Source organism: Dicentrarchus labrax, unplaced genomic scaffold, assembly GCF_905237075.1.
Source record: "Dicentrarchus labrax unplaced genomic scaffold, dlabrax2021, whole genome shotgun sequence".
NCBI lineage: Eukaryota > Metazoa > Chordata > Actinopteri > Moronidae > Dicentrarchus > Dicentrarchus labrax.
Genome location: NW_026136714.1, coordinates 25079392 through 25095007, shown reverse-complemented (window position 1 = coordinate 25095007; position 15616 = coordinate 25079392). Strand labels below are relative to the sequence as shown.

Here is a 15616-nt window from a genome sequence, read left to right as displayed (position 1 = left end):
CATTGTTTTTTTTACCCCATTGTAAAAACTCCGTCTTCCGCCCTTTAATGGGACTTGAACGCAACGTTACTGAAGGAGTGCTGCATTCAAAACCACAAGCCGTTTTACAGTTATTGCACTACACTGATGTAGTGTAATAAAATAAGTCACATCCCAGTAGACAACCAGTGTGTAACACAGAGTGAGTGACATAACTTCTACATTACAAATATATATCTAAAATATGAATTTGAGAGTGTGAGGAGTAATTTCTTTTAACACACAGGAGAACTGCTCATTAACCAGTTTCTTAAGTACTTGGCCCTCTGTTCCATTTCTGAAGTATATACAGTATGTAGTACTAAAAACGCTGGCAATGTTATACCTTTGACAGTTTTTGCAATAAACACTAATCATACCAGTGATTTGTTATTGTTAATATTGGATAGAAATAGAGTAGAGAAATATTTCTATAGATATATCTGTATTAGGCGATGTATTTCTCTTCACATTATTAATGCTGGCCAATGATCTTTCACACCTCTGTGAAACTGGATTCATTACCCATCCAAGAACACTAGGTGGCTGTCTTGTTTCATTTTCAAAAACATACTGCAGTCTCTTCTTCTGAGACACATAACTGCATAAGCCATTTGTGGACTTGTGAGAAGTCAGTTGTGTTCAGTGTAATAATAAAGCATCTGGATAGAAACGGATACAAAAATTTGAGATTTATTGAACTTGAAAATAGCATTAAATTCCACTTAAACATTCATTATAAGTAAATACCTACAACATTACACTGAAAATATCACCAGTCACATATAAAACAATGGATACAGAGGATGAGTTCAAACGTAAAAAGCAGCTCAACAGCTAAAAAAGAATGTATTAAAGAAGAATCTTCAGAATGAACACAAAGAGCGAAGGCCATGCACAAAAAGAATTATCCAATGTTAGTTGTTAGAAATGCTGGTTGATTGAGACGCTGATGCCTCTGCTATTTCTCTAGTAAAGTATATTTTATCCATTCTGTGGTTCACATCTTTGCCTTGAGGTTGAAGTATTATCACCAAGATATGACACAAAACATTTCAGAGCCCTGTTATTTCACAAATTGAAACAAAAACAAAAAACCCAGCAACAACAACACATGCATAAATCTCGACAATTCAACCCAGGCAAACCTCAATACAACGGAGGAAGAATGGAAGAGAAGTACAAGCACCAGTAGGCACACAGCCGGAGGGTGTCTCTTATCTCTCTGGCACATGTTGAGTATCGCTCCATTCTGGCCTTCTGCTTCTAGTGAGAAAGCACAGCCCGACGCTGCCTTTTTTTACTATCTTGTAGAACATGAAATCAGCAGCAGGAGGAGGAAACCAAATGCTTGGCCATTTATTTTTTTATTTGAAGGGATGGGGAGGGCGGGGGCGATTCTAACCTCTACAGCTGAGCATAGAGAAACATGGAGTAGTCAGCAGGACGTGATCAACGTCACTTCAAGTGTAGGCACTCGTGGCTCTTCAACAGTGCACAGCGACAGCAGTCGGGAGGAAAAAAACGTGAATTTCTATCGCACCAGGATAAAAGTTTCCTCCCAAAGCCAAGTTGATCTTAGAGAAATCTGGGTTGCATGTTTACAAAAAGAGTGTTTCAGCTCAACATGACAAACAGATATGTCAGGAACAATGGTACACTACCTCACTAAATGTTTCACTTACATAAAAAAAAAAGAGATAGCAGTAAAAAAAAAAAAAAAAAAAGTTTGAACACCGAGTGATGTGGGAAGTCTTTGGTGCTCAGTGTGACACATAACTGAACAGGATCATACGTATGAGATCCAAAGAACTGTTGGCATCATCTCCAATCCCTACTGAGGGTGTTAAAGACAACGGACATCATAAAGGAGTGTTGCATTACAACAGGAACCCACAGAAAACAACACACACCAGGAGTGTACTGTATGGCTATACACAAATCCTTCATTTCAGAGGAGGCTCTACAGGCCTCGTCATTTGTTACAATAGCTCAGCTGCTAATCCTCTCCTTCCAACTCCCTTTTGACTTCTGCCCTGAAATGGACCAAGCGCAACAGTCAGCCATCTTGAACCAGGCAAGTCTGGACTCTCTTGAGACACACCCACATATTGAAGAAGAGATACACCAACCATAGCCCTCGTTTACATGTTAATCAGTCTATCCTGGCTATTATTAACATAACTCCATTAGTACAATATCATTAAAAAGATGCTGAAATTTCAAATATTTTTATGTACCTTGTGTATTTTTAGATTTAAAAAAAAAAAAAAATCACAGCATAGATGCAGTTTCGCCTGAATATATTCTCAAAAATGATATTTTCATCAAAACTGCACAGTAATTAGGGTCTCTCTTTTACTTGCATATACATTACCAGTAAATTAGTATGCTGCAGATGGAAATGACTAATCAAACCCTTTTTTCAGTGACTTTAGTGTTCTGTAAAAGCTTGAGGAACATGTTTGAAAGGAGCCGAGAGACTGAAAACTAATGGGAACGCAGAGCTGAGGGCGCTGCCAGGAGACAGAAAGTGCTAATAAATGAAGTCCCAGCTCAGCGACCGACACTTTTTCACTAGTGGGTCCTTCCTATGACGGGACTCAAAGCCGATCTCGTCTTTTTTTTGTTTTTTGTTTTTTTTGTTGGGAGTGTTGATGGGAGTGAGAGGTGAGCGCCAACCCACAGAGATTATTGGAGGTCTGCTTCAGCTGAATGTGACGAGACCAGCCAGCGCAGGTCGGCCTTCTTGCGTTGTGATTGGTCGTAATCCAAGAAGGCCGACGACATAGAAAAAATGTTCCCAGAGGAGTTCCAGTAGTGAAAAGTCCAAGACACACACACCGCGACCTCCGAGTGGCAGCTGTTTTTATTTACTGCATGATGAAGCCAGGCTGCGGGGCCATACGGGGTGAGGGCCTCTGAGGCAAAGCAGGGGGGTACTGAGATAGAAAGTGGTTGGGGTAGCCAGAGGAGACGTTGGGGAAGGGTTGGCCTGTTCTGGGAGGAATTGGCGGGTATGGTGATGCTGAGTAGAAGACATGAGGCTGGGGAGCAGCGGTTGGAGCTGGAGCTGAATTTAGAATTGGGGCTGGCTGGGACGGAGGAGGTGGGGGTTTCCTCCTCGGCTGAGCGACAGGGGAAGAGGTGCTGCTCTCGGTGAGGAGGGAGGAGGACGAGGTCCTGGGTGCCGCAGAGACATCCTGAGATCGTGAGGTAGGGACCGACGCCTGGGGGAGCCTCTGTCCCTGCATCACCATCTCCTGCAGCTTCTCGATCTTCACCCTTCTCAAGTGGGCCAGCTTCCTGTTGCTCTGGTAGGCATCGATGAAGGAATCCAGGGTCATGTCGCCATCCAGGAACGAATCGGCCATATTCTGTTAACAGAAGTAAGAGATTTAGTTTTAGAGAGACAAGAAGAAGGAGTCCCTTCTGACTCTTCTTCAACACACTTTTATAAAAAGGTAGAAATAGTCTCCAAGAAACAAACAAACAAACAAAGCCAGACAATCATAAACTGCTGTGTGTGTGTGTGTAAACATAAACTGAGGGCTGTGATGTTGGATGCTACAAACACTGTATAATGGCAAACTTGAACACTTTTTAAAACAATGCAATCTTATAACCTTTTTAATTTTTTGACTTGGGGAAGCAAAAAGGCTTTCACACCTCAGATTTTAAACACCATAGTACATCCTCAATTTCAAAGTCTTTGCCTGCGGCCACCACGTCTTTATCCCTTGATACAGCTACTGACGTGAGTGAAGTAGGATGTTGAACAAGCAAAGTCAATAGTATCTGCTGTTCATAAAGAGTATTTTTACATTTTCACTCTTGCGATATATTGCGACTTTTTATGAAATGAAATTCATTTAAACCAAACTGTTTTATTGTAAACTTCAGCAAGTGGCTTATCTGGAGATGAAGATGTGATGGTTAAATAAAGAATTTCAGTGCACAAAACAGAAACTTGAATGAAATTTACAGATTACAATTTGTTTCTAATTTGCTTTTTGATTGTTTCCACCTACCTTTGTTAAATCCATTTAAATTAATAGTACCAAAATGCAACTTTCATTATTAACGCAGACTGACTACAGATGAATGTCATTAAGAGATCCCCTGGATCTCTATTGTGAGGCCATGGATGCTCAGCGGTGTAGAACAAGGTGAAACAGAGGCATCCATGGCATTATTTCACTCAGAGAAACGAAGGAAAATAAAAATGGAATGTCTATTTTAAAGAATAATAGTTTCGAAGTTTTAATGGTTGATAGAGTTTGTGGGCCTGCAATTCAGGAATTGGTCTACATACGATTACACCTGTGTAACACTGGGGGGGTGTTAGTAAGCATGGCCAGGAGGGTTTCTAAAAGTACACACATTCTCAAGCACAAGAACGAATTGAGAAGTCAGACTATGTATTCTGTGCATCGGTCCCTGGTTCTTTTTGGTGATAATGTCCCTGTTGTTGATGGCAGAATTTAACTGGGGTCCATCAACAAATGCAGTTAGTGGCTTAGTATTATTTATTTATGGTATAAATGCAGCACTAGGTAAAGCATTTCTGAATGATCAACTTGACTGATAGTTTAAAGAGGGTTAGGACAGGACATGTGGCTATTGCAGGAATAAAAACTGTGACCTCTAATTTAGTCATTCTGCTGCCCACATGTTCCCCTACAGAAGTCTTAGATTTGAACAGTGAAGCCTTAGCCTTACATCAACAACTGGAAAAGCAGGTATATGAATTACTGACTGAAGGACACATGCAGTCAGCCATGAAAAGAGCAATATAATGCTTACCTCTGTCTCCTCTTCTATTTTGGCTCCCTCGGCCTGCAGTAGCGCCAGCAAAATGTCCAGGGAAGTGTTTCCTGACTTGTGGTCTGTTGAATAAGACAGAGGAACAGAACAAATATTATTATTCTGCTGGACCTGTGTATTCTGTATTTAGTGTGCAGTCGAAGCTAAGCCAGCCCATACCATCCACCATACATATAAATATAGAAAGATCCCACACTGAACACATATTGGCTGATGTGAAACTCAATTATAATAATACGTATACCAAACCTAGTGGAATTTTACTCTCTGTGTTTATGAACCAGAGCTACAACAACATTTGTGATATTACAGTACTACAATTCATCACCTGCTTTACACGATCTTTTCAACACATTTGAGTCACAAGACTCTGGTGTACTGTTAACACAGCGCTCAAAGTAACACAGATGTATTGTGGATTAAGTGTGCCTAAATTATGAAAAACCCAAAACAAACTAAAGTATTCCCTCAGTTGAATGAATGTGTTAATAATAACAGATTTTATTGAGGCTGTCACACAAAGCTGTGGCGGGATAAGTGAGATCTGCCAGTCATCGTCTTGTGACTGGCACGTCCAAACAGCCATAACGCCTCTCTGTTTGCTGTGAACTTGCAAGGCCTCACTGAGCCAACTGAAACTGACTTGGAGTCTCTAAGGATGAAGACTGTTTTGTTTGTGTTCCTAAGCAGGACTGAAAGTCAACACCAACGGGAGCTGGGATTGCATACACGCACGGTGGCAATAAGACCAATGACACATCCCTAGTTACAGATCTCCATTACTGCATTGTCAGCTCACCTTCATAACCCAACCCTAGACACAATATAGTGGATCTCTAATTACAGGAGAGACTCCAGATCAACCTGATATGCTGTTCTACTGTCTGCTGCCTTCTTTGCATGGACAAAGATCTAGGGTGATTCATTTATGCGCTGGACAGTGACAGTATTGGTAAATATCTTTAGCTCTGTGAGTCTGTGCTTGGTGCTTGAGATAAATGCTAACATCAGCATGCTAACATATTGATGTTTAGTAGGTTTCCCATGTTCACTAGACTAGTTTAGCACGTTAACATGCCGACATTTCCCACGAAACACAAAGTATGACTGAGGCTGATGGGAATGTCATGTCATTAAGGGCTACAACTAACAATTCTTTTCATTATTGAACGCCATGTTTACACATTAGGCCAGAACGGATAAATCAAACACTGGCTTTAGACAGGTCCTTTCACAAGTTTTTGCTACCACCATAGTTTCTCCTACACGCTTGGAACAGGACGGTGAGGTGAGTTTTGGAGTGTAGTCTCCAATTACACTGCTTAATGCCACTAAATCCTACAAACTGGTCCTTTAAAGATTAAAAAGGGTAAATGAGTGATGGTGGTTTAGTGTGTGAAAGGTGTGATGACGTCCTGGCCAAGCAAGCTTCTCCTATGCACTTCAATTAAGTTTAACTCTTTGAAGTCGCTGTTAAAATGTCAGTGACACACATTGCAAATAACACTGACGACGACACACCCGGACCATAAGGGCCAGGCCCATTTCCTGTCCTGAATGCAATGTATCTGATGAGTATTACCGCTTTCTGATAAAAAGGCAAGAAAATAAAAATATAACTGAACTGCAATTTTACTTGTAAATACTCAAGTGCACTCTTGCAGTTAGACAAGGTTAAAATCACTGGCTGCACGCCTGAATGCTGTAACCACTTATTAACAAGCTTGTTAAAATAGCTACAGTTGCCACTGTAATGCTTAGCTTGTCAGACTCCATGGGAACAAGATCATGGCACATGGACTGTCTGTGCTTCATACAGAACAGAAACAATGAGTGGTAAAGGGTTTATGATTAACATTACATAAAGAGCTGCTTAGCCACTTTTCTTGTTAAATGTGTCAGCAAGCTGACCTGTGGGGGCCAAACATTAGAGGAACTCATGCAATGTGTAGCATTATTTCTGCTCTGCTTGGCCGTGGCAAATAATAAGCCACGAAAATGGTTTTAAAAGGGATTTCAGAAACAACAATTGGCCAGACCAAAATGTGCAATTTACTGGTAATCAAAATCGTCATCTGTGAATTGTTGGCACTGGACACCAAAACTTCACGTTGGTTTGCCAGATCTTACTGGCAGAGTTTAAATCCAATAGAAAAACGTTGAAAGACAGAGGCTTCATTCTTGACACAGCCTTTTTTCCAGGGTGAACTCCCATGCCTTTCTGTCTCACTCTCTCTCCCCCCATAACAAGACTCTCAGGCGTATCAGCAGCACTGCTCCACACAAAGCTGTGATTCTCTGGCTGAGCAAAGAGCCTGCCGAGTGCCCAGCACACAGTCTGGGCCTGGAGATCATGAGACAGCCATTTAGTAAATGAATCCACGTCGGCCTCTGCTGTGAATCTGAGGGGGGAAGTTTTGGCCAGCCTGGCTGCCTTTCTCTCTCTCTCTCTCTCTCTCCCGCCTTCCCAGCTTCCCTGCCTGCCTGTCCCATCATCCACAACTCCCTCCTAACCCAATTGTGGCTGTTTTACACCAGCTTGCCTGGTAGCACAATGCCCCACTGTGGCCTGACGTACTCAGAGACAGTGGATGGTGGTGGTGGTGGTAGTGATGGGGCCGCCCTGCCATTTTGGCCTCCAGAGCCTTATGGACAGTGAAGGACAATTCTCTCGGGAGAAAGGTTGGGGGAGAGCGGTGCTGGTGGTATAATTGTGCTGCAAACGACAACACAGCAAGCTACTGTACGTCGGATCTTTCATCTGGGTCAAACTGCTGTGATTCCCTTAGCTCTGAGCATCGCCGTATCTCCCCAGCTGCTCCAAGAAAATCCACAACTAGGACGGCTAGTGCATAGAAGGCGAGGGGGGGGCATGGGGACACTGGGTAACCTACATTTAACAAAAGCCATCGCTTGCTGACAACAAACAAAACCACAGACCTGCATCCTGTATGAGAGACAGGCTTAGAATGCTACACTGCTTCAGATTGTGAGGAAAAGAATGTTATTGCCTTTAACAGTCGCACAACCTTTGTCTTCACTGAATACACGGCAGCAGCAGGCCTTTACAGTCTGCATGCCTTGCAGAGGAAGAAGGCAAAGTCAAACTTTTATCAGCATAGCAGAGTAGTGAATGGCTGGCATGCTATTTTGAGAGGGCTGCTTGGCAACCAGTGCGTCAACAAGGTCACAAGTATCGTCACTCTCTTCCTCGCACACTAGGATACTTCATGTGAAGGTGTGTCAGCGATGGATAATACAGCCCTCTTAGTCTTTGTAAGATCCTACAGCAGAGATGTAAATCAGATGTGGAACTTGCTCAGCCCAAACAGAGTTCATTAACAGTGACTCCTGCGGCTGCATGACAACAGGGCCTCCGGTCAAAAGGGCTGCGGCAGCCTCTGATGGGAAACAGGAGAACTGGTGAAACAGGTCTCTTCAGTGCGTGTTCATGCAGAATAAGAAGAAACAATGAGGGGAAAAAAACATTACATAACACCTCAGCTGCCTATGACGGTGATTGACAGGATGGAAAGGATCGCTCTTAAAGTAAAAGCAGATAACTGCGGCCACCTAAAGCCTCTTTATGATCAGTGTTTTCATTTTGAAGGCTTTGATGTAGAGCTGAAATGATTAGTCGATTCAATTCAATAAGTTCAATGTGGAAATCTGTTAATGCTGCTAACATACTGTGCTGATCTCTTCCTGAAGACTTATGGGGATTATTGTACATATACAACATATACACACTAAAACTACAAAACCAACTCTAGCTAAATGGACCATCCAGTAGGTCTAGGAGATCAAAAGTGCGAAGGTGTCCTGGTCAACAAGGTCCAGGACCCCCTGCTGACACTACTCTTATACCCCCAACGCACCCTACATGTTACGTAGTAAACTTATCTTTCACATTGCAAATATTCTTGATGGCTAATAGTGTGATCTATTTCACTGTACAGCTTCCATTTAAAATAATAGTATATAATATTTATATTTATTATAATATTTATATTATATTATTTGTTCATGTTATGTTAAATTTTATATTTTTCATCCCCGGTTCGATCATGGCCCAGAACCCTTGTTGCATGTCACAACCCTGTCTTTGGGTTTCCAGTTTTTATCTCAACTGTCGATATCAAATCTTATTTAGGCTTCACTAACTTGTCTTCTTGGCTGAAAGCACAACAAAAGATTATTTCAAACTGTAAATGATTTGATTTCACTCCATATTTGAATACACATGGATATGTTTTGTTTTTTAACAGTTCAATTGTTATGCATATGATCAGTTATTAACAATTTGTCTGGTAGTGTATTAATATCTGGGCTAAACAATATGTGTTTTGGTAAACAATGTATTATAATGCAAAAACCTGCAGAGACCAACAAAAGTAAAGAATAAATAGGTTGTAACTGTTAATGTGCCCTGTGTATACTGTGTGCTGTGTTTGAAGATCATCCAGCATGCATTTGTTTATGTAATAGGCTCTAAGTGACTTCAAGAGTGGGTTCAAATTTCTTAAGGACTGGGTAACATGAAAAATTCAAGACACTGAGATGATCTAATTAGTAAAAAATGTTTCTCTATCTTGTGAAAGCTATGCTGCTACTGTACCTAGGGTGGACTTGCGAAGCTGATAGGACTCAAAGTTATCCTGAAGACAGCTGTAACGCTTGGTGAGCTGCTCTTTCTTGTGCTCCAGTCTGGGCTGCAGGGCGAGGTTTTGCTCCGCCAGGGTTCGGTTGTTCACCAATGTCATCTCCTTGCTCTGCTGGACTTCCTGCATCTACAAAAAAATAAAATAAAATGTCAGTAATGTCTTCAAGGCATCACCTTTGCACTTCCAACAATGCACAACTAATGACAGACAGTCTGAAGAGACAAGAATTCTCTCTTACATAATGGACTCAAATTTGAACCGTGTGAAAGATGTCTTTTTCTATAATTAGTGCAGATTCACTGCAGTGAATATTAACTATGAATCATCACACTTAATCTGCCAGTTTTCACACAACTCCCACCAGCCCCTTCACATATTTAGAAAAGACAAATCATGTTCAAAATCAGCACCTTCTCTTAACAAGAAAAAAGAAAACTTTGTTTCTTTTACAACCTGTTATTATCTCATTTCAGCAACGTGATATGTCATTATGAAATGCTGGTTTAAAAACTAAAAGAAAGGAAATCCAAACTAGGGAAAGTTGAAATATTTTTTGAAAACTAGGCTTTAAAACAGCTCATTACTGGCAGTAGCAATTTGTTTAACCTTGTTAAACCCATCTGATTATATTAAAAAAACAAGTTGTAATGGCTACTGTGTTACTAAACAATAGACCCTTTTCAGGACTGATAACCACAGGTGTATCTAATAATATTAACCATGGCTGCATTCTATTCAGGTGTGCCAGTACCTGGATCCTGCTATTGTGTAACCCTGAGTCACTCACTGTGTACAGAATCACTTAGTCATTCACTATTTTCCATATGACTCTCAGTAGTTGCCTGTATAGAGAGCAGTACATTTATACTTCAGACAGTCAGTAGGTGCAGCAGTGGAGTTTGGAGAATCTTTCACACTCGGACACTCAATGAATAAGGAATATAGTGGCATGTGTAATATATAGGGATTAATTTTGTACACAGCCACTGTCTTAGCTTACTGCGACACCTAAATGGAGAGGAGCCATCATCAATGTCGCATTCATGTCATTACGAGCAACCAATTTGGAAGAAACTTTCTCATCAGCCTTTGAGTTGTGATTCTGTCTGACTGAGATAATGTACATTTCTGGTAGCTATGATATGGCCCACTTGCTGTAAAGAACCACAGATGTGTCAACAGACTGCTGAAAAATGGCTGCAAAGCCTTCTTCCATGGCAGCAGCACTTCCTCTCTACTTTTGCTTGAAAATGACGTTTAATTGATATGAAAGTAGTTGCAGATTCTTCCTCTGTAGATCTTCCGATATACAGTTCATTTGTATCTGGTTTCACTTGTTAACAAATTGTTAAAAAACCTAACGAAAAGTCCAAAGATTTCACCATCTTACATGTGAACATTTTCTGGTTTCTTCAGTCGTCTGTGACAGTGAACCGAATACATTTGGGTTGTGGACAAAACAAGACATTTGAGGAAGTCACCCTGGGCTTTGGTGAACAGTGACAGTAAACGTTTCTCAACATTTACCGACATTTTATGGACCAATCAACTAATCAATTGATTGAGAAAATGATTAAATAGTTGCAACTCAATAGCTTCATTTTTTCAGACTTCACCTGCCTCCTAAATGACCACAAATTTTCAAAGCCCACACCTCCAGTTTGTAATTCAGGCTTTCTGTAAAAATCTTAAATCTTAAGCCCAAACCGAGATAACCTGATGACCTCATGAGGGTTCCATTTTAAAGCATTGTAAAACTACGGACACCATGAAGACAGGTGCTACAGTGAGAACATTGGAGGATTGAATTGAAAAAATGTCTCCTACTTCTAAAATGACTCATTTCACACATCCAACCAACATGTTGTGTATGCAAATATAACCAGGAAATGTAGGAGAAACTCTAAAAATACACTGTAGCGTAGGTCGTGCTTATGGAATATTTTCTAAAAGTGACTGACGCAGGCCTTGTTTGGTGGTTGGACTGAATGGAAGGAAAACAACATTTCATGCAGGAAGAGCAGCTAAATATGTCGATTACCACTACACTTTGCACCATCATATCCTGAGGTGACCCGCCTTCCTTTAGCAAGAGCCGATTTGCTCATTTAGAAGGAGAAGTGGACCTTTAAATAGCATCCATAACTGCAGGCTTGTTCTGTCAAACCCAACACATAATTGTTTGCTGGGTGAAAAAATACTCTCCAATGCTCCACTCTCTCCATACAGGCTGAAATAATCACAGGAAATGTAGGTTAAGCTTGTCTGGCTGGACTACAAACCTGAATTTTGGTGAGCTAGTGTAATAATCCGCGATTAGATACAGGAGGCTGTAATACGCTACTCACAAAGAAAAAGACCAGCCACTTAAACACGTCTCACAGGAAGTCAGAGTGGCTATACTAAACAACTCTTAGAAAAGTGAGAGTCCCCACTCTCGACCAAAACCATCACAAGTTCTATTAGAAGAGAATCTAAATGTTAATATTAGTGCTAGACAGATGAATTGGCCAGACCAATATCTGTCCATACTAGCTTATTGTAGAAATATCAGTATACGTCAGCAGATAAAGTAACAAGACATTTCAGTACAGAAATACCAAACTAGTCTGATTAGGTCTATAATTTAGAAACATTGTCACCATTACATGGTTTGTCCCAGTTATGTCTTTATGTCAAAGTCAAATTAAATTAAAACGGGGAGCCCTGATAGCTCACCTGGTAGAGCTGGGTGCCCCATGTACCAAGGCTGACTCCTCGCTGCAGCAACTATAGGTTTGAGTCCGACCTTTGGCCCTCTGTTTTGTGTCACCCTTCCTTTCTCTCAAAATATCGACTTAAGAATCGGCTCAAACTCTCCAGTATCGGTAGTGGTATATAGTTAATATCATTAGAGAAGCATGTAAATGTTTGAATTCTACCCCAACTAATATAGCCCTTGAGTAATGCCCATATGCACCAACACGTTATATCTGTAAAATGGGTACAAATGAACTTGAGCTACAGCATGCGTGCTCTGTCAAACCCATTCGTGGATTAGTGAAGCCCTCAAAAAGATAAGAAGCCAAAGGCAAGAGACAGTGCTCGTCTTACACTTACACTCTCTTCAAAATGTAAAGTAATAATTGAAATGAGCCGAAACATTAGAAAAACTGGGTCACTTACAAATCAAGATCATACTGGCTTTAACTCCGTGGACTCAGAATGTAGCTGATCAAACTACTGCTGAAGACATGCTATGATTTTAAAAACATGCCTTGCAGCTAGAGACGGTTACCATGTCACTTTTTCCTTCCTGATAGCTGAACTTTGCATATCGCCCGGAACAGATCTGATACATGTGTATTAATGGAATAACCGCTTGAGATGTACCACCTTTAAACACACACATAAACAAAATTTACAAACACAGACAAAAGAATATGAGAACTTTTTAACAACTGTATACTATTAGTCCTGTATGATTGCTATCATTGTTGTATGGCCTGGCTCAGGTTAAACACTTTGTCAGAGTCAGAGTAGGGGTGGGTCATGAATTTGCTATCCTGGGGGAAAAATGGCTGATGGGAGACTATTGGGAAGTAGCAGGGTCCTGTTTCAAGCTTAATAAATTACATTGTATCGGCTTGGCGCACAGTCACACATACTCGATACTGCAATTTAGGCAGTATTGGAGGAATTTCCAATGCTGGTATCGGTATTGGGACAACTCTACTCTACTGGCCTGAGGTTGCCTCAAAAAACAACCCACAGAGAGCCTACTATTACACACACGTACAGATTGCAGGTACGATACGGTCAGCTTGTGAAAAAGCAGGATGCACTGAATCCAAACAAATTCCTGACGGCACAATTTGCATTATTCAAAAGGCACCACATGTGTGCCTTCAGTGTGTTTTGCAAAATGAGAAGATGGCCCAAATCGCCTACAGCTAAGCATATGTCTACATCTGAGGCGAAGGTTTGTGTCTACATACTACAGCTGTACACTCAGTACTTCTCAGCACTCTCGGGTTTCACTCAACGCCTTATGACACCCACTGCCTTTGTTCACATCCAGTGTAGTTTCCCAGACAGTTCCACCTTTAGCTCAGGCATGTCTTTACTTGGCTTATTCTCTTTTCATCGCTCCCATAATCTCATGACTAACTTAGGTCAACAACTGCAGTGTCATTGCAGTAAACAAGTCCCTCCCTCTCTGTAACCTACCGGGAAAGCAAAACGAAGCCATGGAGATGATCGGACAGGGTGGAGATCAAAACCAGAATTGAAAACACAAAAGGCTGGCTCACAGCACAGCGTTCATTCTCATAGCTAATAATACCACACTGTATTCTTCTTGTTTTTTAGAGGTGAAATGGACCTGATGCGCTTGAGCTGACATATGGAAGCTTAGCGTCGCTCATGTCTGAGAAGAGGGGCTTTCATTACATTTTAGGTGGCGAGTCCTCACTCATTCGCAAAAAATGAGCTTAAATTAGACTGCCACAGTGAAAGCCACAGCGCCATGACGACAGGCGGGGAAAATTCCTGCGTCTGTGTGTGTGTGTTTAATGTTTGTAATTACTGATTAGGTGTATGGCGGAAAGGGAGGAAGAAAGAGTTTGCACTTGACAGTAAAAAAAAAAATAAAAAAAGAGTACAGTGGGAAAAACACCAGGGATCTGGTGGGGATTCAGCAGCAGGACAGATTAAAGCCCACACTGGAGACGACTATTTTGGAGGGAGCAGCATAATCCTGTATTTAAAATAAATCTGTCAGTTTCTGTTTGCACTCCCTCTTGATATGGCAAATTTCAGGTCCGTGGTAAAGCCTTTCTAGGGACTTTGGCTTTTAATCGCTCCGTGTATGGAAAAATTGAGGCTTATCAGCTGCTTATCATGACAAGAGCAGTAAACTTCTGATAGAGTGCAAAGCAGGAACACATTCAATGGAAATTGCTGAGTCCTTGTGCTACTGAAGCAAGGCCACAGAGTCCCAGCATCATCAGGTACTGGCCGGTATGGAGAGAGCAACTCTCAAAGTGTCAATTCATGTTACTTTACCAACTGCCTAACATACAAGCTTCATGTTGTTCTGGACCTATTGTGAATGTATGAGGCACTCTGGTGAATTCAGCGTACAGCTTTATTCAACTATACATAAACTGATGCGAATAACGTCTCTGTTGTTATAATGTTATAAGTACTAGTTATGGCTGTAATTGTACACTGGGCTGGTTAATAATTTATATTTTAGATAAGCAGTGTTAAGTACTGTTTTCCTCGGTGTCATTCTGTGCCAACAGTCATAAATTGGCACATTTTTGAGTGGAGTTTGGCACGTCGACCTGTCTGAAGAGTGTCGAAGCGAGGCCATTGCTTACATTTGTGTGTGACTCAGCATTAGACTGGATATTAAAATGTTTTCTTGTTCCTACTTACTGTTGGAGACAGACGAGCTTCTGTTGTCTGGGGAAGTACAGGTTTTTGGAGTAACAATGTCGCAAACTGGGAACCCTCGTGTGTTAAAACTTGAGACAATGCTTGCCCCTGCTCCGTCCCAAGGTTACAGATTTGTATGTGTATTTTAGGTTTCGGAACATTGAAGTTCGGTTGACAGCACTTATTTACAGTCAAATCCTGAACGTGATTCGAGGCAACCATTTCCGTGACTGTACCGAGCGTATGTTGGGAAAGCACAACAAAGGGTTGAGGAGAAAAAAAGCAGTGACCGAGGAAAAGGAGTCAGTGGCTAACGTTGAACTACAAAAGCGAATAGCTTAACATACCTCGTCCATCTCCTGCACCATTTTTGTGAGTTTTTCGTCGTCCTCCAGAATTTCGTTGAGTTGAGTCATCGTGTAAGCGCTAAACTTGTTGGAAAAACTAGACATTTTAGCTCCTGTTGTGTGTTTCTCCTCGCCCGTGATCCCTCTTCTCGCCTTTCAGATTGTGACAGCTGACTGAGCTTCCCTTACAGGAAGTAGTCAGAGCAGACACAGGCCCGCTGCTGCCTTCACGGCCTGTCGGACATATTGCGATTACCGGTCAACTCTACAATGGGCGTCAAGTGAGCAACAATCAAGATGTTGCACCGGCTGAATTCAACTCTGTCAGCTAACGTT

The 15616-nt window shown here is 41.4% G+C and overlaps 2 protein-coding genes across 2 annotated transcripts in view; one reads left to right on the top strand and one right to left on the bottom strand.

Annotated features, from left to right (window-relative positions):
* The window catches only part of ogfod2 (2-oxoglutarate and iron-dependent oxygenase domain containing 2), a 239773-nt gene that overhangs the window by 203972 nt on the left and 20185 nt on the right, over positions 1–15616 (top strand). The gene's annotated exons all lie outside the window — the stretch shown is intronic.
* On the bottom strand, positions 696–15475 carry vps37ba (VPS37B subunit of ESCRT-I a). The gene is made up of 4 exons (XM_051422097.1): positions 15281–15475; positions 9464–9635; positions 4825–4907; positions 696–3395 (listed from the first exon to the last, which is right to left on the bottom strand). Exons 1-4 carry the CDS (start codon positions 15383–15385, stop codon positions 2892–2894), a joined length of 864 nt encoding a protein of 287 aa, XP_051278057.1. The 5' UTR covers positions 15386–15475; the 3' UTR covers positions 696–2891.